At 43.6% G+C, this 24,703-nt stretch overlaps 1 protein-coding gene across 1 annotated transcript in view; it reads left to right on the top strand.

The window, feature by feature from the left end:
• The window catches only part of Slc22a16 (solute carrier family 22 member 16), a 122,495-nt gene extending 98,087 nt beyond the window's left edge, over positions 1-24,408 (top strand). The window contains exon 8 of the mRNA NM_001432342.1: positions 23,179-24,408. Within this exon, the coding sequence (NP_001419271.1) occupies positions 23,179-24,207 (1,029 nt within the window). The 3' untranslated portion in view covers positions 24,208-24,408. The remainder of the gene's footprint in view (positions 1-23,178) is intronic.
• The last annotated feature ends 295 nt before the right edge of the window (positions 24,409-24,703 follow it).

Genomic DNA, 24,703 nt, shown 5'->3' on the forward strand with positions numbered 1-24,703 from the left:
TCCATCATCTCTGTGTGCATTCCATCATCTCTGTCTGCATTTCATCTTTGTGTGCATCCCATCATCTTTGTGTGCATTCCATCATCTTTGTTTGCACTCCATCATTTTGTGTGCGTTCCATCATCTCTGTGTGCACTCCATCATTTTGTGTGCATTCCATCTCTGTGTGCATTCCATCATCTCTGTGTGCATTCCATCATCTTTGTGTGCGTTCCATCATCTTTGTGTGCATTCCGTCATCTCTGTGTGCACTCCATCATTTGTGTGCATTCCATCATCTCTGTGTTCATTCCATCTTTGTGTGCACTCCATCATCTTTGTGTGCATTCCATCATTTTGTGTGCATTCCATCTCTGTGTGCATTCCATCTCTGTGTGCATTCAATCATCTTTGTGTGCATTCCATCATCTCTGTGTGCATTACATCATTTTGTGTGTGTTCCATCTCTGTGTGCATTCCATCATCTGTGTGTGCATTCCATCATCTTTGTGTGCGTTCCATTATCTTTGTGTGCATTCCATCATCTCTGTGTGCATTCCATCATCTCTGTGTGCATTCCATCATCTCTGTGTGCATTTCATCTTTGTGTGCATTCCATCATCTTTGTGTGCATTCCATCATCTTTGTTTGCACTCCATCATTTTGTGTGCATTCCATCTCTGTGTGCATTCCATCATCTCTCTGTACATTCCATCATCTCTGTGTGCATTCCATCTCTGTGTGCATTCCATCTCTGTGTGCATTCCATCATCCTTGTGTGCATTCCATCTCTGTGTGCATTCCATCATCTTTGTGTGCATTCCATCATCTTTGTGTGCACTCCATCATTTTGTGTGCATTCCATCATTTTGTGTGCATTCCATCATCTCTGTGTGCATTCCATCTTTGTGTGCATTCCATCATCTTTGTGTGCATTCCATCATTTTGTGTGCATTCCATCTCTGTGTGCATTCCATCTCTGTGTGCATTCCATCAACTTTGTGTGCATTCCATCATCTTTGTGTGCGTTCCATCTCTGTGTGCATTCCATTATCTCTGTGTGCATTCCATCTCTGTGTGCATTCCATCTCTGTGTGCATTCCATCATCTTTGTGTGTTCCATCATCTTTGTGTGCGTTCCATCATTTTGTGTGCATTCCATCATCTTTGTGTGCATTCCATCATCTTTGTGTGCATTCCATCATATCTGTGTGCATGCCATCATCTCTGTGTGCATTCCATCCCTGTGTGCATTCCATCATCGTTGTGTGCATTCCATCATCTTTGTGTGCATTCCATTTTTGTGTGCATTCGATCATCTTTGTGTGCACTCCATCATTTTGTGTGCATTCCATCATCTCTGTGTGCATTCCATCGTTTTGTGTGCATTCCATCTCTGTGTGCATTCCATCTTTGTGTGCATTCCATCATCTTTGTGTGCATTCCATCATCTCTGTGTTCATTCCATCATCTTTGTGTGCGTCCCATCTCTGTGTGCATTCCATCATCTCTGTGTGCATTCCATCATCATTGTGTGCGTTCCATTATCTTTGTGTGCATTCCATCATCTCTGTGTGCTTTCCATCATCTCTGTGTGCATTCCATCATCTTTGTGTGCGTTCCATTATCTTTGTGTGCATTCCATCACCTCTGTGTGCACTCCATCATTTCGTGTGCATTCCATCATCTCTGTGTTCATTCCATCTTTGTGTGCATTCCATCATCTTTGTGTGCATTCCATCATTTGTGTGCATTCCATCTCTGTGTGCATTCCATCTCTCTGTGCATTCCATCATCTTTGTGTGCATTCCATCCTCTTTGTGTGCATTCCATCATCTCTGTGTGCACTCCATCATCTCTGTGTGCATTCCATCTTCTCTGTGTGCATTTTATCATCTTTGTGTGCGTTCCATTATCTTTGTGTGCATTCCATCATCTCTGTGTGCATTCCATCTCTGTGTGCATTCCATCATCTCCGTGTGCATTCAATCACCTTTGTGTGCGTTCCATTATCTTTGTGTGCATTCCATCATCTCTGTGTGTACTCCATCATCTCTGTGTGCATTCCATCTTCTCTGTGTGCATTTTATCATCTTTGTGTGCGTTCCATTATCTTTGTGTGCATTCCATCATCTCTGTGTGCATTCCATCTCTGTGTGCATTCCATCATCTTTGTGTGCGTTCCATCATCTTTGTGTGCATTCCATCATCTTTGTGTGCATTCCATCATCTCTGTGTGCATTCCATCATCTCTGTGTGCATTTCATATTTGTGTGCATTCCATCATATTTGTGTGCATTCCATCATCTTTGTTTGCACTCCATCATTTTGTGTGCATTCCATCATCTCTGTGTGCACTCCATCATTTTGTGTGCATTCCATCTCTGTGTGCATTCCATCATCTCTGTGTGCATTCCATCATCTCTCTGTGCATTCCATCATCTCTGTGTGCATTACATCTCTGTGTGCATTCCATCTCTGTGTGCATTCCATCATCTTTGTGTGCATTCCATCTCTGTGTGCATTCCATCATCTTTGTGTGCATTCCATTATCTTTGTGTGCATTACATTATCTTTGTGTGCATTCCATCATCTCTGTGTGCATTCCATCATCTCTGTGTGCATTCCATCATCTTTGTGTGCCTTCCATCTCTGTGTGCCATCCATCATCTCTGTGTGCAATCCATCATCTTTGTGTGCGTTCCATTATCTTTGTGTGCATTCCATCATCTCTGTGTGCATTCCATCTCTGTGTGCATTCCATCATTTTGTGTGCGTTCCATCATCTTTGTGTGCATTCCATCATCTTTGTGTGCATTCCATCATCTCTGTGTGCATTCCATCATCTGTGTGCATTTCATCTTTGTGTGCATTCCATTATCTTTGTGTGCATTCCATCATCTTTGTTTGCACTCCATCATTTTGTGTGCGTTCCATCATCTCTGTGTGCACTCCATCATTTTGTGTGCATTCCATCTCTGTGTGCATTCCATCATCTCTGTGTGCATTCCATAATCTTTGTGTGCGTTCCATTATCTTTGTGTGCATTCCATCATCTCTGTGTGCACTCCATCATTTGTGTGCATTCCATCATCTCTGTGTTCATTCCATCTTTGTGTGTACTCCATCATCTTTGTGTGCATTCCATCATTTTGTGTGCATTCCATCTCTGTGTGCATTCCAACTCTGTGTGCATTCAATCATCATTGTGTGCATGCCATCATCTCTGTGTGCATTCCATCATTTTGTGTGCGTTCCATCTCTGTGTGCATTCCATCATCTCTGTGTGCATTCCATCATCTTTGTGTGCGTTCCATTATCTTTGTGTGCATTCCATCATCTCTGTGTGCATTCCATCATCTCTGTGTGCATTCCATCATCTCTGTGTGCATTTCATCTTTGTGTGCATTCCATAATCTTTGTGTGCATTCCATCATCTTTGTTTGCACTCCATCATTTTGTGTGCATTCCATCTCTGTGTGCATTCCATCATCTCTCTGTGCATTCCATCATCTCTGTGTGAATTCCATCTCTGTGTGCATTCCATCTCTGTGTGCATTCCATCATCTTTGTGTGCATTCCATCTCTGTGTGCATTCCATCATCTTTGTGTGCATTCCATTATCTTTGTGTGCATTCCATCATCTCTGTGTGCTTTCCATCATCTCTGTGTGCATTCCATCATCTTTGTGTGCGTACCATCTCTGTGTGCATTCCATCATCTCTGTGTGCATTCCATCATCTTTGTGTGCGTTCCCTTATCTTTGTGTGCATTCCATATTCTCTGTGTGCATTCCATCTCTGTGTGCATTCCATCATCTTTTTGTGCGTTCCATCATCTTTGTGTGCATTCCATCATCTTTGTGTGCATTCCATCATCTCTGTGTGCATTCCATCATCTCTGAGTGCATTTCATCTTTGTGTGCATTCCATCATCTTTGTGTTCATTCCATCATCTTTGTTTGTACTCCATCATTTTGTGTGCATTCCATCATCTTGTGTGCACTCCATCATTTTGTGTGCATTCCATCTCTGTGTACATTCCATCATCTCTGTGTGCATTCCATCATCTCTGTGTGCATTCCATCATCTCTGTGTGCATTCCATCTCTGTGTGCATTCCATCTCTGTTTGCATTCCATCATCTTTGTGTGCATACCATCTCTGTGTGCATTCCATCATCTTTGTGTGCATTCCATTATCTCTGTGTGCATTCCATCATTTCTGTGTTCATTCCATCATCTCTGTGTGCATTCTATCATCTTTGTGTGCGTTCCATCTCTGTGTGCATACCATCATCTCTGTGTGCGTTCCATCATCTTTGAGTGCGTTCCATTATTTTAGTGTGCATTCCATCATCTCTGTGTGCATTCCATCATCTCTGTGTGCATTCCATCATCTTTGTGTGCGTTCCATTATCTTTGTGTGCGTTCCATCATCTTTGTGTGCATTCCATCTCTGTGTGCATTCCATCATTTTTGTGTGCGTTCCATCATCTTTGTGTGCGTTCCATCATCTTTGTGTGCATTCCATCTTTGTGTGCATTCCATCATCTTTGTGTGCACTCCATCCTTTTGTGTGCATTCCATCATCTCTGTGTGCACTCCATCATTTTGTGTACATTCCATCTTTGTGTGCATTCCATCTCTGTGTGCATTCCATCATCTCTGTGTGCATTCCATCATCTTTGTGTGCATTCCATCATCTCTGTGTGCATTCCATCATCTTTGTGTGCATGCCATCTTTGTGTGCATTCCATCATCTTTTTGTGCACTCCATCATTTTGTGTGCATTCCATCTCTGTGTGCATTCCATCATCTCTGTGTGCATTCCACCAACTTTGTGTGCATTCCATTTCTGTGTGCATTCCATCATCTTTGTGTGCATTCCATCATCTCTGTGTGCATTCCATCTCTGTGTGCTTTCCATCTCTGTGTGCATTACATCATCTTTGTGTGCATTCCATCGTGTGTGCATTCCATCATATCTGTGTGCATTCCGTCATCTCTGTGTGCATTCCGTCATCTTTGTGTGCATTCCATCTTTGTGTGCATTCCATCATCTCCGTGTGCATTCCATCTCTGTGTGCATTCCATCATCTTTGTGTGCGTTCCATCATCTTTGTGTGCATTCCATCATCTTTGTGTGCATTCCATCATCTCTGTGTGCATTCCATCATCTGTGTGCATTTCATCTTTGTGTGCATTCCATCATCTTTGTGTGCATTCCATCATCTTTGTTTGCACTCCATCATTTTGTGTGCGTTCCATCATCTCTGTGTGCACTCCATCATTTTGTGTGCATTCCATCTCTGTGTGCATTTCATCATCTCTGTGTGCATTCCATCATCTTTGTGTGCGTTCCATTATCTTTGTGTGCATTCCATCATCTCTGTGTGCACTCCATCATTTGTGTGCATTCCATCATCTCTGTGTTCATTCCATCTTTGTGTGTACTCCATCATCTTTGTGTGCATTCCATCATTTTGTGTGCATTCCATCTCTGTGTGCATTCCATCTCTGTGTGCATTCAATCATCTTTGTGTGCATTCCATCATCTCTGTGTGCATTCCATCATTTTGTGTGCGTTCCATCTCTGTGTGCATTCCATCATCTCTGTGTGCATTCCATCATCTTTGTGTGCGTTCCATTATCTTTGTGTGCATTCCATCATCTCTGTGTGCATTCCATCATCTCTGTGTGCATTCCATCATCTCTGTGTGCATTTCATCTTTGTGTGCATTCCATCATCTTTGTGTGCATTCCATCATCTTTGTTTGCACTCCATCATTTTGTGTGCATTCCATCTCTGTGTGCATTCCATCATCTCTCTGTGCATTCCATCATCTCTGTGTGCATTCCATCTCTGTGTGCATTCCATCTCTGTGTGCATTCCATCATCTTTGTGTGCATTCCATCTCTGTGTGCATTCCATCATCTTTGTGTGCATTCCATTATCTTTGTGTGCATTCCATCATCTCTGTGTGCTTTCCATCATCTCTGTGTGCATTCCATCATCTTTGTGTGCGTTCCATCTCCGTGTGCATTCCATCATCTCTGTGTGCATTCCATCATCTTTGTGTGCGTTCCCTTATCTTTGTGTGCATTCCATCATCTCTGTGTGCATTCCATCTCTGTGTGCATTCCATCATCTTTGTGTGCGTTCCATCATCTTTGTGTGCATTCCATCATCTTTGTGTGCATTCCATCATCTCTGTGTGCATTCCATCATCTCTGTGTGCACTCTATCATTTGTGTGCATTCCATCATCTCTGTGTTAATTCCATCTTTGTGTGTACTCCATCCTCTTTGTGTGCATTCCATCATTTTGTGTGCATTCCATCTCTGTGTGCATTCCATCTCTGTGTGCATTCAATCATCTTTGTGTGCATTCCATCATCTCTGTGTGCATTCCATCATTTTGTGTGCGTTCCATCTCTGTGTGCATTCCATCATCTCTGTGTGCATTCCATCATCTTTGTGTGCGTTCCATTATATTTGTGTGCATTCCATCATCTCTGTGTGCATTCCATCATCTCTGTGTGCATTCCATCATCTCTGTGTGCATTCCATCTATGTGTGCATCACATCATCTTTGTGTGTGTTCCATCATCTTTGTGTGCGTTCCATCATCTTTGTGTGCATTGCATTATCTTTGTTTGCATTCCATCATCTTTGTGTGCGTTCCATCATCTCTGTGTGCATTCCATCTCTGTGTGCATTCCATCATCTTTGTGTGCATTCCATCATCTTTGTGTGCATTCCATCTTTGTGTGCATTCCATCATCTTTGTGTGCACTCCATCATTTTGTGTGCACTTTATCATCTCTGTGTGCATTCCATCTTTGTGTGCATTCCATCATCTTTGTGTGCATTCCATCATTTTCTGTGCTTTCCATCTCAGTGTGCATTCCATCATCTTTGTGTGCATTCCATCATCTCTGTGTGCATTCCATCATCTTTGTGTGCATTCCGTCGTGTGTGCATTCCATCATCTCTGTGTGCATTCCACCATCTCTGTGTGCATTCCGTCGTGCGTGCATTCCATCATCTCTCTGTGCATTCCATCATCTCTGTGTGCATTCCATCTCTGTGTGCATTCCATCGTTTTGTGTGCATTCCATCATCTTTGTGTGCATTCCATCTCTGTGTGCATTCCATCATCTTTGTGTGCATTCCATCTTTGTGTGCATTCCATATTTGTGTGCATTACATTATCTTTGTGTGCATTCCATCATTTTCTGTGCATTCCATCTCTGTGTGCATTCCATCATCTTTGTGTGCATTCCATCATCTCTGTGTGCATTCCATCATCTTTGTGTGCATTCCGTCGTGTGTGCATTCCATCATCTCTGTGTGCATTCCATCTCTGTGTGCATTCCATCATCTTTGTGTGCATTCCATCATCTTGTGTGCATTCCATCTCTGTGTGCATTCCATCATCTTTGTGTGCATTCCATCATCTCTGTGTGCATTCCATCATCTTTGTGTGCATTCCGTCGTGTGTGCATTCCATCATCTCTGTGTGCATTCCATCATTTCTGTGTGCATTCCATCTCTGTGTGCATTCCATCATCTTTGTGTGCATTCCATCATCTTTGTGTGCATTCCATCTTTGTGTGCATTCCATCATCTCTGTGTGGATTCCATCTCTGTGTGCATTTCATCATCTTTGTGTGCACTCAATCATCTTTGTGTGCATTCCATCATTTTGTGTGCATTCCATCTCTGTGTGCATTCCATCATCTTTGTGTGCATTCCATCATCTCTGTGTGCATTCCATCATCTTTGTGTGCATTCCATCGTGTGTGCGTTCCATCATCTTTGTGTGCACTCCATCATTTGTGTGCATTCCATCATCTCTGTGTGCATTCCATCTCTGTGTGCATTCCAACTCTGTGTGCATTCCATCATCTTTGTGTGCATTCCATCATCTTTGTGTGCATTCCATCATCTTTGTGTGCATTCCATCTTTGTGTGCATTCCATCATCTCTGTGTGCATACCATCTTTGTGTGCATTCTATCATCTTTGTGTGCACTCCATCATTTTGTGTGCATTCCATCATCTCTGTGTGCATTCCATCTCTGTGTGCATTCCATCTCTGTGTGCATTCCATCATCTCTGTGTGCATTCAATCATCTTTGTGTGCATTCCATCTCTGTGTGCATTCCATCATCTCTGTGTGCATTCCATCATATTTGTGTGCGTTCCATCTCTGTGTGCATTCCATCATCTCTGTGTGCATTCCATCATCTTTGTGTGCATTCCATCATCTCTGTGTGCATTCCGTCATCTCTGTGTGCATTCCATCATCTTTGTGTGCGTTCCATTATCTTTGTGTGCATTCCATCATCTTTGTGTGCATTCCATCTCTGTGTGCATTCCATCTATGTGTGCATCCCATCATCTTTGTGTGTGTTCCATCATCTTTGTGTGCGTTCCATCATCTTTGTGTGCATTCCATTATCTTTGTGTGCATTCCATCATCTTTGTGTGCATTCCATCATCTCTGTGTGCATGCCATCATCTCTGTGTGCATTCCATCTCTGTGTGCATTCCATCATCTTTGTGTGCATTCCATCATCTTTGTGTGCATTCCATCTTTGTGTGCATTCCATCATCTTTGTGTGCACTCCATCATTTTGTGTGCATTTTATCATCTCTGTGTGCATTCCGTCGTGCGTGCATTCCATCATCTCTCTGTGCATTCCATCATCTTTGTGTGCGTTCCATCATCTTTGTGTGCATTCCATCTTTGTGTGCATTCCATCACTTTTGTGTGCATTCCATCATTTTGTGTGCTTTCCATCTCTGTGTGCTTTCCATCTCTGTGTGCATTCCATCATCTTTGTGTGCATTCCATCATCTCTGTGTGCATTCCATCATCTTTGTGTGCGTTCCATCTCTGTGTGCATTCCATCATCTCTGTGTGCATTCCATCATCTTTGTGTGCGTTCCATTATCTTTGTGTGCATTCCATCATCTCTGTGTGCATTCCATCATCTCTGTGTGCATTCCATCATCTCTGTGTGCATTCCATCATCTTTGTGTGCGTTCCATTATCTTTGTGTGCATTCCATCATCTCTGTGTGCACTCCATCATTTTGTGTGCATTCCATCATCTCTGTGTTCATTCCATCTTTGTGTGCATTCCATCATCTTTGTGTGCATTCCATCATTTTGTGTGCATTCCATCTTTGTGTGCATTCCATCTCTGTGTGCATTCCATCATCTTTGTGTGCATTCCATCATCTTTGTGTGCATTCCATCGTGTGTGCATTCCATCATAATTGTGTGCACTCCATCATTTTGTGTGCATTCCATCATCTCTGTGTGCATTCCATCTCTGTGTGCATTCCATTTCTGTGTGCATTCCATCATCGTTGTGTGCATTCCATCATCTTTGTGTGCATTCCATCATCTCTGTGTGCATTCCATCTTTGTGTGCATTCCATCGACTTTGTGTGCATTCCATCATTTTGTGTGCATTCCATCTCTGTGTGCATTCCATCATCTTTGTGTGCATTCCATAATCTCTGTGTGCATTCCATCATCTTTGTGTGCATTCCGTCGTGTGTGCATTCCATCATCTCTGTGTGCATTCCATCATCTCTGTGTGCATTCCGTCGTGCGTGCATTCCATCATCTCTCTGTGCATTCCATCATCTCTGTGTGCATTCCATCTCTGTGTGCATTCCATCGTTTTGTGTGCATTCCATCATCTTTGTGTGCATTCCATCTCTGTGTGCATTCCATCATCTTTGTGTGCATTCCATCTTTGTGTGCATTCCATATTTGTGTGCATTACATTATCTTTTTGTGCATTCCATCATCTTTGTGTGCATTCCATCATTTTGTGTGCATTCCATCTCTGTGTGCATTCCATCATCTTTGTGTGCATTCCATCATCTCTGTGTGCATTCCATCATCTTTGTGTGCATTCTGTCGTGTGTGCATTCCATCATCTCTGTGTGCATTCCATCATCTCTGTGTGCATTCCATCTCTGTGTGCATTCCATCATCTTTGTGTGCATTCCATCATTTTGTGTGCATTCCATCTCTGTGTGCATTCCATCATCTTTGTGTGCATTCCATCATCTCTGTGTGCATTCCATCATCTTTGTGTGCATTCCATCGTGTGTGCATTCCATCATCTCTGTGTGCATTCCATCATCTCTGTGTGCATTCCATCTCTGTGTGCATTCCATCATCTTTGTGTGCATTCCATCATCTTTGTGTGCACTCCATCCTTTTGTGTGCATTCCATCATCTCTGTGTACACTCTATCATTTTGTGTACATTCCATCTTTGTGTGCATTCCATATCTGTGTGCATTCCATCATCTCTGTGTGCATTCCATCATCTTTGTGTGCATTCCATCTTTGTGTGCATTCCATCATCTCTGTGTGCATTCCACCTTTGTGTGCATTCTATCATCTTTGTGTGCACTCCATCATTTTGTGTGCATTCCATCATCTCTGTGTGCATTCCATCTCTGTGTGCATTCCATCTCTGTGTGCATTCCATCTCTGTGTGCATTCCATCATCTCTGTGTGCATTCCATCATCTCTGTGTGCATTCCATCATCTCTGTGTGCATTCTATCTCTGTGTGCATTCCATTATCTCTGTGTGCATTCCATCATCTTTGTGTGCGTTCCATCTCTGTGTGCATTCCATCATCTCTGTGTGCATTCCATCATCTTTGTGTGCATTCCATCATCTCTGTGTGCATTCCGTCATCTCTGTGTGCATTCCATCATCTTTGTGTGCGTTCCATTATCTTTGTGTGCATTCCATCATCTTTGTGTGCATTCCATCTCTGTGTGCATTCCATCTCTGTGTGCATTCCATCATGTTTGTGTGTGTTCCATCATCTTTGTGTGCGTTCCATCATCTTTGTGTGCATTCCATTATCTTTGTGTGCATTCCATCATTTTTGTGTGCATTCCATCATCTCTGTGTGCATGCCATCATCTCTGTGTGCATTCCATCTCTGTGTGCATTCCATCATCTTTGTGTGCATTCCATCATCTTTGTGTGCATTCCATCTTTGTGTGCATTCCATCATCTTTGTGTGCACTCCATCATTTTGTGTGCATTTTATCATCTCTGTGTGCATTCCATCTTTGTGTGCATTCCATCATTTTGTGTGCTTTCCATCTCCGTGTGCATTCCATCTCTGTGTGCATTCCATCATCTCTGTGTGCATTCCATCATCTTTGTGTGCGTTCCATCTCTGTGTGCATTCCAACATCTCTGTGTGCATTCCATCATCTTTGTGTGCGTTCCATTATCTTTGTGTGCATTCCATCATCTCTGTGTGCATTCCATCATCTCTGTGTGCATTCCATCATCTCTGTGTGCATTCCATCATCTTTGTGTGCATTCCATCATCTTTGTGTGCATTCCATCTTTGTGTGCATTCCATCATCTTTGTGTGCACTCCATCATTTTGTGTGCTTTTTATCATCTCTGTGTGCATTCCATCTTTGTGTGCATTCCATCATTTTGTGTGCTTTCCATCTCTGTGTGCATTCCATCTCTGTGTGCATTCCATCATCTCTGTGTGCATTCCATCATCTTTGTGTGCGTTCCATCTCTGTGTGCATTCCATCATCTCTGTGTGCATTCCATCATCTTTGTGTGCGTTCCATTATCTTTGTGTGCATTCCATCATCTCTGTGTGCATTCCATCATCTCTGTGTGCATTCCATCATCTCTGTGTGCATTCCATCATCTTTGTGTGCGTTCCATTATCTTTGTGTGCATTCCATCATCTCTGTGTGCACTCCATCATTTTGTGTGCATTCCATCATCTCTGTGTTCATTCCATCTTTGTGTGCATTCCATCATCTTTGTGTGCATTCCATCATTTTGTGTGCATTCCATCTGTGTGCATTCCATCATCTTTGTGTGCATTCCATCATCTTTGTGTGCACTCCATCCTTTTGTGTGCATTCCATCATCTCTGTGTACACTCTATCATTTTGTGTACATTCCATCTTTGTGTGCATTCCATATCTGTGTGCATTCCATCATCTCTGTGTGCATTCCATCATCTTTGTGTGCATTCCATCTTTGTGTGCATTCCATCATCTCTGTGTGCATTCCACCTTTGTGTGCATTCTATCATCTTTGTGTGCACTCCATCATTTTGTGTGCATTCCATCATCTCTGTGTGCATTCCATCTCTGTGTGCATTCCATCTCTGTGTGCATTCCATCCCTGTGTGCATTCCATCATCTCTGTGTGCATTCCATCATCTCTGTGTGCATTCCATCATCTCTGTGTGCATTCCATCTCTGTGTGCATTCCATTATCTCTGTGTGCATTCCATCATCTTTGTGTGCGTTCCATCTCTGTGTGCATTCCATCATCTCTGTGTGCATTCCATCACCTTTGTGTGCATTCCATCATCTCTGTGTGCATTCCGTCATCTCTGTGTGCATTCCATCATCTTTGTGTGCGTTCCATTATCTTTGTGTGCATTCCATCATCTTTGTGTGCATTCCATCTCTGTGTGCATTACATCTCTGTGTGCATTCCATCATGTTTGTGTGTGTTCCATCATCTTTGTGTGCGTTCCATCATCTTTGGGTGCATTCCATTATCTTTGTGTGCATTCCATCATCTTTGTGTGCATTCCATCATCTTTGTGTGCATTCCATCTTTGTGTGCATTCCATCATCTTTGTGTGCACTCCATCATTTTGTGTGCATTTTATCATCTCTGTGTGCATTCCATCTTTGTGTGCATTCCATCATTTTGTGTGCTTTCCATCTCTGTGTGCATTCCATTTCTGTGTGCATTCCATCATCTCTGTGTGCATTCCATCATCTTTGTGTGCGTTCCATCTCTGCGTGCATTCCATCATCTCTGTGTGCATTCCATCATCTTTGTGTGCGTTCCATTATCTTTGTGTGCATTCCATCATCTCTGTGTGCATTCCATCATCTCTGTGTGCATTCCATCATCTCTGTGTGCATTCCATCTTCTTTGTGTGCGTTCCATTATCTTTGTGTGCATTCCATCATCTCTGTGTGCACTCCATCATTTTGTGTGCATTCCATCATCTCTGTGTTCATTCCATCTTTGTGTGCATTCCATCATCTTTGTGTGCATTCCATCATTTTGTGTGCATTCCATCTGTGTGCATTCCATCATCTTTGTGTGCATTCCATCATCTTTGTGTGCATTCCATCGTGTGTGCATTCCATCATCTTTGTGTGCATTCCATCATTTTGTGTGCATTCCATCTCTGTGTGCATTCCATCATCTTTGTGTGCATTCCATCATCTCTGTGTGCATTCCATCATCTTTGTGTGCATTCCGTCGTGTGTGCATTCCATCATCTCTGTGTGCATTCCATCATCTCTGTGTGCATTCCATCATCTCTGTGTGCATTCCATCTTTGTGTGCATTCCATCATCTCTGTGTGCATTCCATCTTTGTGTGCATTCCATCGTCTTTGTGTGCATTCCATCATTTTGTGTGCATTCCATCTCTGTGTGCATTCCATCATCTTTGTGTGCATTCCATCATCTCTGTGTGCATTCCATCATCTTTGTGTGCATTCCGTTGTGTGTGCATTCCATCATCTCTGTGTGCATTCCATCATCTCTGTGTGCATTCCATCATCTCTGTGTGCATTCCGTCGTGTGTGCATTCCATCATCTCTGTGTGCATTCCATCATCTCTGTGTGCATTCCATCATCTTTGTGTGCGTTCCACCTCTGTGTGCATTCCATCATCTCTGTGTGCATTCCATCATCTTTGTGTGCGTTCCATCTGTGTGTGCATTCCATCCTCTCTGTGTGCATTCCATCATCTTTGTGTGCGTTCCATTATCTTTGTGTGCGTTCCATCATCTTTGTGTGCATTCCATCTCTGTGTGCATTCCATCATCTTTGTGTGCGTTCCATCATCTTTGTGTGCATTCCATCATCTTTGTGTGCATTCCATCATCTTTGTGTGCACTCCATTATTTTGTGTGCATTCCATCATCTCTGTGTGCATTCCATCATTTTGTGTACATTCCATCTTTGTGTTCATTCCATCTCTGTGTGCATTCCATCATCTCTGTGTGCATTCCATCATCTTTGTGTGCATTCCATCTCTGTGTGCATTCCATCATCTCTGTGTGCATTCCATCATTTTTGGGTGCATTCCATCTCTGTGTGCATTCCATCATCTTTGTGTGCATTCCATCATCTCTGTGTGCATTCCATCTCTGTGTGCTTTCCATCTCTGTGTGCATTCCATCATCTTTGTGTGCATTCCATCATCTCTGTGTGCATTCCATCATCTTTGTGTGCATTCCATCGTGTGTGCATTCCATCATCTCTGTGTGCATTCCATCTTTGTGTGCATTCCATCGTCTTTGTGTGCATTCCATCATTTTGTGTGCATTCCATCTCTGTGTGCATTCCATCATCTTTGTGTGCATTCCATCATCTCTGTGTGCATTCCATCATCTCTGTGTGCATTCCATCATCTTTGTGTGCGTTCCATTATCTTTGTGTGCATTCCATCATCTCTGTGTGCACTCCATCATTTTGTGTGCATTCCATCATCTCTGTGTTCATTCCATCTTTGTGTGCATTCCATCATCTTTGTGTGCATTCCATCATTTTGTGTGCATTCCATCTCTGTGTGCATTCCATCATCTTTGTGTGCATTCCATCATCTCTGTGTGCATTCCATCATCTTTGTGTGCATTCCGTCGTGTGTGCATTCCATCATCTCTGTGTGCATTCCATCATCTCTGTGTGCATTCCATCATCTCTGTGTGCATTCCATCTTTGTGTGCATTCCATCATCTCTGTGTGCATTCCATCTTCGTGTGCATTCCATCGTCTTTGTGTGCATTCCATCATTTTGTGTGCATTCCATCTCTGTGTGCATTCCATCATCTTTGTGTGCATTCCATCATCTCTGTGTGCATTCCATCATCTTTGTGTGCATTCCGTCGTGTGTGCATTCCATCATCTCTGTGTGCATTCCATCATCTCTGTGTGCATTCCATCATCTCTGTGTGCATTCCGTCGTGTGTGCATTCCATCATCTCTGTGTGCATTCCATCATCTCTGTGTGCATTCCATCATCTTTGTGTGCGTTCCACCTCTGTGTGCATTCCATCATCTCTGTGTGCATTCCATCATCTTTGTGTGCATTCCATCTGTGTGTGCATTCCATCCTCTCTGTGTGCATTCCATCATCTTTGTGTGCGTTTCATTATCTTTGTGTGCGTTCCATCATCTTTGTGTGCATTCCATCTCTGTGTGCATTCCATCATCTTTGTGTGCGTTCCATCATCTTTGTGTGCATTCCATCATCTTTGTGTGCATTCCATCATCTTTGTGTGCACTCCATCATTTTGTGTGCATTCCATCATCTCTGTGTGCATTCCATCATTTTGTGTACATTCCATCTTTGTGTTCATTCCATCTCTGTGTGCATTCCATCATCTCTGTGTGCATTCCATCATCTTTGTGTGCATTCCATCTCTGTGTGCATTCCATCATCTCTGTGTGCATTCCATCATCTTTGTGTGCATTCCATCTCTGTGTGCATTCCATCATCTTTGTGTGCATTCCATCATCTCTGTGTGCATTCCATCTCTGTGTGCTTTCCATCTCTGTGTGCATTCCATCATCTTTGTGTGCATTCCATCATCTCTGTGTGCATTCCATCATCTTTGTGTGCATTCCATCGTGTGTGCATTCCATCATCTCTGTGTGCATTCCGTCATCTCTGTGTGCATTCCGTCATCTTGTGTGCATTCCATCTTTGTGTGCATTACATCATCTCTGTGTGCATTCCATCTTTGTGTTCATTCCATCATCTTTGTGTGCATTCCATCTTTGTGTGCATTCCATCATCTTTGTTTGCATTCCATCTTTGTGTGCATTCCATCATCTCTGTGTGCATTCCATCTTTGTGTGGATTCCATCATCTTTGTGTGCACTCCATCATTTTGTGTGCATTCCATCATCTCTGTGTGCATTCCATCTCTTTGTGCATTCCATCTCTGTGTGCATTCCATCATTTTTGTGTGCATTCCATCATCTTTGTGTGCAGTCAATCATTTTGTGTGCATTCCATCTCTTTGTGCATTCCATCTCTGTGTGCATTCCATCATCTCTGTGTGCATTCCATCATCTTTGTGTGCGTTCCATCTCTGTGTGTATTCCATCATCTCTGTGTGCATTCCATCATCTTTGTGTGCATTCCATCATCTCTGTGTGCATTCCGTCATCTCTGTGTGCATTCCATCATCTTTGTGTGCATTCCATCTCTGTGTGCATTCCATCTCTGTGTGCATTCCATCATCTTTGTGTGTGTTCCATCATCTTTGTGTGCGTTCCATCATCTTTGTGTGCATTCCATCATCTTTGTGTGCATTCCATCATCTTTGAGTGCATTCCATCATCTCTGTGTGCATGCCATCATCTCTGTGTGCATTCCATCTCTGTGTGCATTCCATCATATTTGTGTGCTTTCCATCATCTTTGTGTGCATTCCATCTTTGTGTGCATTCCATCATCTTTGTGTGCATTTCATCATTTTGTGTGCATTCCATCTCTGTGTGCATTCCATCTCTGTGTGCATTCCATCATCTTTGTGTGCATTCCGTCATCTCTGTGTGCATTCCATCATCTTTGTGTGCGTTCCATCTCTGTGTGCATTCCATCATCTCTGTGTGCATTCCATCATCTTTGTGTGCGTTCCATTATCTTTGTGTGCATTCAATCATCTCTGTGTGCATTCCATCATCTCTGTGTGCATTCCATCATCTCTGTGTGCATTCCATCATCTTTGTGTGCGTTCCATTATCTTTGTGTGCATTCCATCATCTCTGTGTGCACTCCATCATTTTGTGTGCATTCCATCATCTCTGTGTTCATTCCATCTTTGTGTGCATTCCATCATCTTTGTGTGCATTCCATCATTTTGTGTGCATTCCATCTCTGTGTGCATTCCATCTCTGTGTGCATTCCATCATCTTTGTGTGCATTCCATCATCTTTGTGTGCATTCCATCGTGTGTGCATTCCATCATCTTTGTGTGCACTCCATCATTTTGTGTGCATTCCATCATCTCTGTGTGCATTCCATCTCTGTGTGCATTCCATCTCTGTGTGCATTCCATCATCTTTGTGTGCATTCCATCATCTTTGTGTGCATTCCATCATCTTTGTGTGCATTCCATCTTTGTGTGCATTCCATCTCTCTGTGTGCATTCCATCATCTTTGTGTGCGTTCCATCTCTGTGTGCATTCCATCATCTCTGTGTGCATTCCATCATCTTTGCGTGCATTCCATCATCTCTGTGTGCATTCCATCTCTTTGTGCATTCCATCTCTGTGTGCATTCCATTATCTTTGTGTTCATTCCATCATCTCTGTGTGCACTCCATCATTTTGTGTGCATTCCATCATCTCTGTGTTCATTCCATCTTTGTGTGCATTCCATTACCTTTGTGTGCATTCCATCATTTTGTGTGCATTCCATCTCTGTGTGCATTCCATCTCTGTGTGCATTCCATCATCTTTGTGTGCATTCCATCATCTCTGTGTGCATTCCATCATTTTGTGTGCGTTCCATCTCTGTGTGCATTCCATCATCTCTGTGTGCATTCCATCATCTTTGTGTGCATTCCATCATCTTTGTGTGCATTCCATCATCTCTGTGTGCATTCCATCATCTCTGTGTGCATTCCATCTTCTCTGTGTGCATTTCATCATCTTTGTGTGCGTTCCATTATCTTTGTGTGCATTCCATCATCTCTGTGAATTCCATCTCTGTGTGCATTCCATCATCTTTGTGTGCGTTCCATCATCTTTGTGTGCATTCCATCATCTTTGTGTGCATTCCATCATCTCTGTGTGCATTCCATCATCTCTGTGTGCATTTCATCTTTGTGTGCATTCCATCATCTCTGTGTGCACTCCATCATTTTGTGTGCATTCAATCTCTGTGTGCATTCCATCATCTCTTTGTGCATTCCATCATCTTTGTGTGCATTCCATCTCTGTGTGCATTCCATCATCTTTGTGTGCGTTCCATTATCTTTGTGTGCATTCAATCATCTCTGTGTGCATTCCATCATCTCTGTGTGCATTCCATCATCTCTGTGTGCATTCCATCATCTTTGTGTGCGTTCCATTATCTTTGTGTGCATTCCATCATCTCTGTGTGCACTCCATCATTTTGTGTGCATTCCATCATCTCTGTGTTCATTCCATCTTTGTGTGCATTCCATCATCTTTGTGTGCATTCCATCATTTTGTGTGCATTCCATCTCTGTGTGCATTCCATCTCTGTGTGCATTCCATCATCTTTGTGTGCATTCCATCATCTTTGTGTGCATTCCATCGTGTGTGCATTCCATCATCTTTGTGTGCACTCCATCATTTTGTGTGCATTCCATCATCTCTGTGTGCATTCCATCTCTGTGTGCATTCCATCTCTGTGTGCATTCCATCATCTTTGTGTGCATTCCATCATCTTTGTGTGCATTCCATCATCTTTGTGTGCATTCCATCTTTGTGTGCATTCCATCTCTCTGTGTGCATTCCATCATCTTTGTGTGCGTTCCATCTCTGTGTGCATTCCATCATCTCTGTGTGCATTCCATCATCTTTGCGTGCATTCCATCATCTCTGTGTGCATTCCGTCATCTCTGTGTGCATTCCATGATCTTTGTGTGTGTTCCATTATCTTTGTGTGCATTCCATCATCTTTGTGTGCATTCCATCTCTGTGTGCATTCCATCTCTGTGTGCATTCCATCATCCTTGTGTGTGTTCCATCATCTTTGTGTGCGTTCCATCATCTTTGTGTGCATTCCATCATCTTTGTGTGCATTCCGTCATCTTTGTGTGCATTCCATCATCTCTGTGTGCATGCCATCATCTCTGTGTGCATTCCATCTCTGTGTGCATTCCATCATCTTTGTGTGCATCCCATCATCTTTGTGTGCTTTCCATCTTTGTTTGCATTCCATCATCTTTGTGTGCACTCCATCATTTTGTGTGCATTCCATCATCTCTGTGTGCATTCCATCATCTTTGTGTGCATTCCATCATTTTGTGTGCATTCCATCATTTTGTGTGCATTCCATCTCTGTGTGCATTCCATCTCTGTGCATTCCATCATCTTTGTGTGCATTCCATCATCTCTGTGTGCATTCCATCATCTTTGTGTGCGTCCCATCTCTGTGTGCATTCCATCATCTCTGTGTGCATTCCATCATCTTTGTGTGCATTCCATTATCTTTGTGTGCGTTCCATCATCTCTGTGTGCATTCCATCATCTCCGTGTGCATTCCATCATCTCTGTGTGCATTCCATCATCTTTGTGTGCATTCCATTATCTTTGTGTTCATTCCATCATCTCTGTGTGCACTCCATCATTTTGTGTGCATTCCATCATCTCTGTGTTCATTCCATCTTTGTGTGCATTCCATCACCTTTGTGTGCATTCCATCATTTTGTGTGCATTCCATCTCTGTGTGCATTCCATCATCTTTGTGTGCATTCCATCATCTCTGTGTGCATTCCATCATTTTGTGTGCGTTCCATCTCTGTGTGCATTCCATCATCTCTGTGTGCATTCCATCATCTTTGTGTGCATTCCATCATCTTTGTGTGCATTCCATCATCTCTGTGTGCATTCCATCATCTCTGTGTGCATTCCATCTTCTCTGTGTGCATTTCATCATCTTTGTGTGCGTTCCATTATCTTTGTGTGCATTCCATCATCTCTGTGAATTCCATCTCTGTGTGCATTCCATCATCTTTGTGTGCGTTCCATCATCTTTGTGTGCATTCCATCATCTTTGTGTGCATTCCATCATCTCTGTGTGCATTCCATCATCTCTGTGTGCATTTCATCTTTGTGTGCATTCCATCATCTCTGTGTGCACTCCATCATTTTGTGTGCATTCCATCTCTGTGTGCATTCCATCATCTCTTTGTGCATTCCATCATCTTTGTGTGCATTCCATCTCTGTGTGCATTCCATCATCTTTGTGTGCATTCCATTACCTTTGTGTGCATTCCATCATCTCTGTGTGCATTCCATCATCTTTGTGTGCATCCATCTCTGTGTGCATTCCATCATCTCTCTGTGCATTCCATCTCTGTGTGCACACCATCTCTGTGTGCATTCCATCTCTGTGTGCATTCAATCGTCTTTGTGTGCGTTCCATCATCTTTGTGTGCATTCCATCATCTTTTTGTGCATTCCATCATCTCTGTGTGCATTCCATCATCTCTGTGTGCATTCCATCATCTTTGTTTGCATTCCATCTTTGTGTGCATTCCATCATCTTTGTGTGCATTCCATCTCTGTGTGCATTCCATCATCTTTGTGTGCATTCCATCATCTGTGTGCATTCCATCATCTTTGTGTGCATTCCATCATCTTTGTGTGCATTCCATCATCTCTGTGCGCATTCCATCATCTTTGTGTGCATCCATCTCTGTGTGCATTCCATCATCTCTCTGTGCATTCCATCTCTGTGTGCATTCCATGTCTGTGTGCATTCCATCTCTGTGTGCATTCAATCGTCTTTGTGTGCGTTCCATCATCTTTGTGTGCATTCCATCATCTTTGTGTGCATTCCATCTCTGCGTGCGTTCCATCTCTTTGTGCATTCCATCATCTTTGTGTGCATTCCATCATCTCTGTGTACATTCCATCTCTGTGTGCATTCCATCATCTCTGTGTGCATTCCATCATCTTTGTGTGCATTCCATCATCTTTGTTTGCATTCCATCATCTCTGTGTGCATTCCATCATCTCTGTGTGCATTCCATCATCTCTGTGTGCATTCCATCATCTTTGTGTGCATTCCATCATCTTTGTGTGCATTCCATCTTGTGTGCATTCCATCATCTTTGTGTGCATTCCATCATCTTTGTGTGCACTCCATTATCTCTGTGTGCATTCCATCTCTGTGTTCATTCCATAATTTCTGTGTGCATTCCATCATCTTTCTTTGTGTGCATTCCATCATCTTTGTGTGCATTCCATCTCTGTGTGCATTCCATCTCTGTGTGCATTCTATCATCTCTGTGTGCATTCCATCATCTTTGTGTGCATTCCATCATCTCTGTGTGCATTCTATCATCTCTGTGTGCATTCCATCATCTTTGTGTGCATTCCATCATCTCTGTGTGCATTCCATCATCTCTGTGTGCATTCCATCTCTGTGTGCATTCCATCATCTCTGTGTGCATTCCATCATCTTTGTGTGCATTCCATCGTGTGTGAATTCTATCATCTTTGTGTGCATTCCATCATCTTTCTTTGTGTGCATTCCATCATCTTTCTTTGTGTGCATTCCATCTTTCTGTGCATTCTGGGGACTGGGCTCATGGTTTCCTACTTGCTTGGCAAACACCTTTACCTGTGGATCCATCTTTCTGGCCCTCCACATGATATTTTGAGGCAGGGTCTCTCCCTGAAATGGAGCTTGCTGACTTGTCTAGACTACTGGACAGTGCTCCTGGATCCAGCTGCCTCCAGTTCCCCAGTGCTGTGGCAATAGGTGCCTGCTGCTCTACCTGGCCCTTTATGTAGGAGCTGGGGGTCCAAACTCAAGTCCTCATGCTTGCGCAGTGAACACAGCACCTTACTGATTGAGCCGTTTCCCCCAGCAACAGTGGGCGCCATTCTTAGTTCTATCTCATAGACTAGAAAAGTGAGCAGCCAGGACATGAAGTAACTCGTACAAGATCCCAGAGGTGCCACGTGGCCAGAACTCAGGCAGAGTGGGTATGTGGATTATGATGGCTCAAGACTGGTTTTTATTGAGGGAGACAGTCACCAGGAAGGAAAAAGTGAGCTGTGGGAAGGAGGAACAACTACTGGGGACAGTGGCAAAGATGGCTGAGGGGTAGGTGGGATCACAGAATCTCCCAGAATGGAGGGATTTGCCTGACCGGCAGGGCAGAGGCCTGCTGCGGTGTTTTTGAGGTTGTGGGTTGAGGAGAGCTGGTGGTAGAATGGAGAAAGAATTGGGGACTGGTCCACTACCCAGCTGCATGGCATGGTAAGGATCTCAGCATTCTGGAGGGTAAGGCAGGAAGATTGTGAATTCGTGGTTAGCCTAAGCTGTACAGTGAGAGCCTATGAGCTTTTATGGGAAATGAGATCCACAGGTCCTTGCCACGCCATTAACTCACACTGCCCTTGTCTCCCTTAATTTCTGTAGGTTCCAACTCATTGGAAGTTTCATTTATTTACTTGCCCCTCTCCCTTATCATTTACTGATATGATGTCTACAAAGATTCCATCTTATGACAGGCATCCATTTTGGCACCCACCAGTCATTTGTCTCTGACTCAGTCCCTGGAAGATAAGTTCTCAGTGTCTCCCCACCCCCCTCATCTACTCTCCACCCAGAAATGTACAGCATGACCATCTGGTTGGTACGTTACGACTGACTGCATTTTGGCTCTGTAACCTGTCTATGCAGGCATTCAGGTCACCTTGACTTCCTAATTTTGGCAGAGCAAAATATCTCTTGGCTTCCTTGAGCAGATGTTTAAGGTCTTACAGCTTTCGGCTTTAAAAATCCTTCCCTCTCTCCCCTTCACATGGCAGTCTCCAGCTTGTCCCAGGGATTGTTGTCCTGCTAGCAGTAATCAATCAATCCTTTAATTATAGTTGGGTGGAGTCTGTGATCTTTTCCCAGGGGTCAGAAATCCCCTAACACTGGATGATGCAGTGTACAAGTTCCTGAGGAATGGACAGGTTGACTAACTCAGGCCCAGTTACCTGGCTTCTGTAATCCTGGCATCTGGAAAAAGATGCCAGGCTTCCCTGCCGCCCCGCTATTCCACAGCTCCAGGGCAGAGTTGGCAAGGGGAGTAATGCAGCAGGAACTGGCTCTTCTTGGCCAGATGCTCCTCGGTGGTTTGTGAAGGACTGACTTGAGATTAAGCTTCAATGATGATAAAGTGAACTCCCTGCCTAGCACAAGCGTCTAAAGACCTCAACAAAGACATTAGCATCTAATGTCAGTCCCAACTCTCTCTGCTGCCCTCTGAATAGGGTGCAGTACTTCCTCACTTCCTCTTCTCTGAAGGGAACATTTCTTTTTGTGTGTTACTGTTATCACTATTTATTTATTTATTTATTTATTTATTTATTTATTTATTTATTTATTTATTTTACATATTGTCTAGATTTTATTTGGGACCCTGGCCATACTGAGTGGACTGTTGTCATTGAATCTTCCAGAAACCCAGAACAGACCAATGATATCTACTTGGGAGACGACTGAAGAGCAGGTGCCGGAAAACAAAGATAGCTTAGACAAAGTCTCTCCTGATATTTTCAAGAGGTGGAATTCAGGCAGAGCCCTTTCTTTTGCTGAGAGGTGGGGTTTAAGCAGAGACCCTTATGATGTTGAGAAGTGGGGTTTAGGCAGAGACCCTTATGATGTTGAGAAGTGGGGTTTAGGCAGAGACCCTTATGATGTTGAGAAGTGGGGTTTAGGCAGAGACCCTCCTGACACTGAGAGGTGGGATTCAGGCAGAGCCCCTCCTGATGCTGAGAGGTGGGGTTCTTCGGGAAGAGCCCCTTCTGATGCCAAGAAGTGGGGTTTAGGCAGAGCCCCTCCTGATGCTGAGACTGGGGGTTCAGGCAGAGCCCCTCCTAATACTGAGACTGGGGGTTCAGACAGAGCCCCTCCTAATACTGAGAGCGGGGGTTCAGGCAGAGCCCCTCCTAATACTGAGAGCAGGGGTTCAGGCAGAGCCCCTCCTGAAACTGAGAGTGGGGGTCCAGGCAGAGTCCCTCCTGATGCCGAGAGTTGGGGTTTAGGCAAAGCCCCTCCTGATGATGAGATTGGGGGTTCAGGCAGAGCCTCTCCTGAAACTGAGAGTGGAGGTTCAGGCCAAGCCCTTCCTGAAACTGAGAGTGGGGGTTCAGGCAGAGCCCCTCCTGAAACTGAGAGTGGGGGTTCAGGCAGAGCCCCTCCTGAAACTGAGAGTGGAGGTTCAGGCCAAGCCCTTCCTGAAACTGAGAGTGGGGGTTCAGGCAGAGCTCCTCCTGAAACTGAGAGTGGGGGTTCAGGCAGAGCCCCTCCTGAAACTGAGAGTGGTGAGGGTGGTTCAGGCAGAGTCTCTCCCAAAGATAAGAATGAGGGTTCAGGCAGAGCCCCTCCTGAAGAGAACACTGAGGTGGAAAATGAGATAGAAAACAGTGAGTAACTCGGGGGATTCCACTGGTGGTAAATGAATATCTTATATGGTGCCCAGCACCTGGGATGTTGACATTAGTTACTTTGTATTAGACATGTTATTCTTTCTTTCCCTATGTTATTTATGTAGCTGTATGAAAAATGCTGGGAGAAAGTTTTAAACAATTGTTTTGTAAAAGTAAATGAAATAAAACCAGTATGTGTTGGGGGATGGTTTTGTGCAGAGTGTAGTGTATTCAGGTCCTGATTTCTTTGCCCAGAGATTTGGTTACAGTATGGATGGTGGGATCGTTTTGTTTACTGAACCGCCTCCTGCATCAATGTTGTGTAAAGAACGCTCCCCAATTAGCTCTGACTTGTTAATAAATAGCTAATCAGCCCAGGACTGTGCAGAGAAGGCAGAACTTCCAATCCCAGGACCAGGGTCCCAGGAAGAGAGAAGTAGGAGGACTATGGGGAAAGAGCTAGAGAGACCACATGGAGAGATAGGGATGAGAGTCCAGGAG

Source organism: Rattus norvegicus, chromosome 20 (genome assembly GCF_021556685.1).
Source record: "Rattus norvegicus strain SHRSP/BbbUtx chromosome 20, alternate assembly SHRSP_T2T, whole genome shotgun sequence".
Taxonomy (NCBI): Eukaryota; Metazoa; Chordata; class Mammalia; order Rodentia; family Muridae; genus Rattus; species Rattus norvegicus.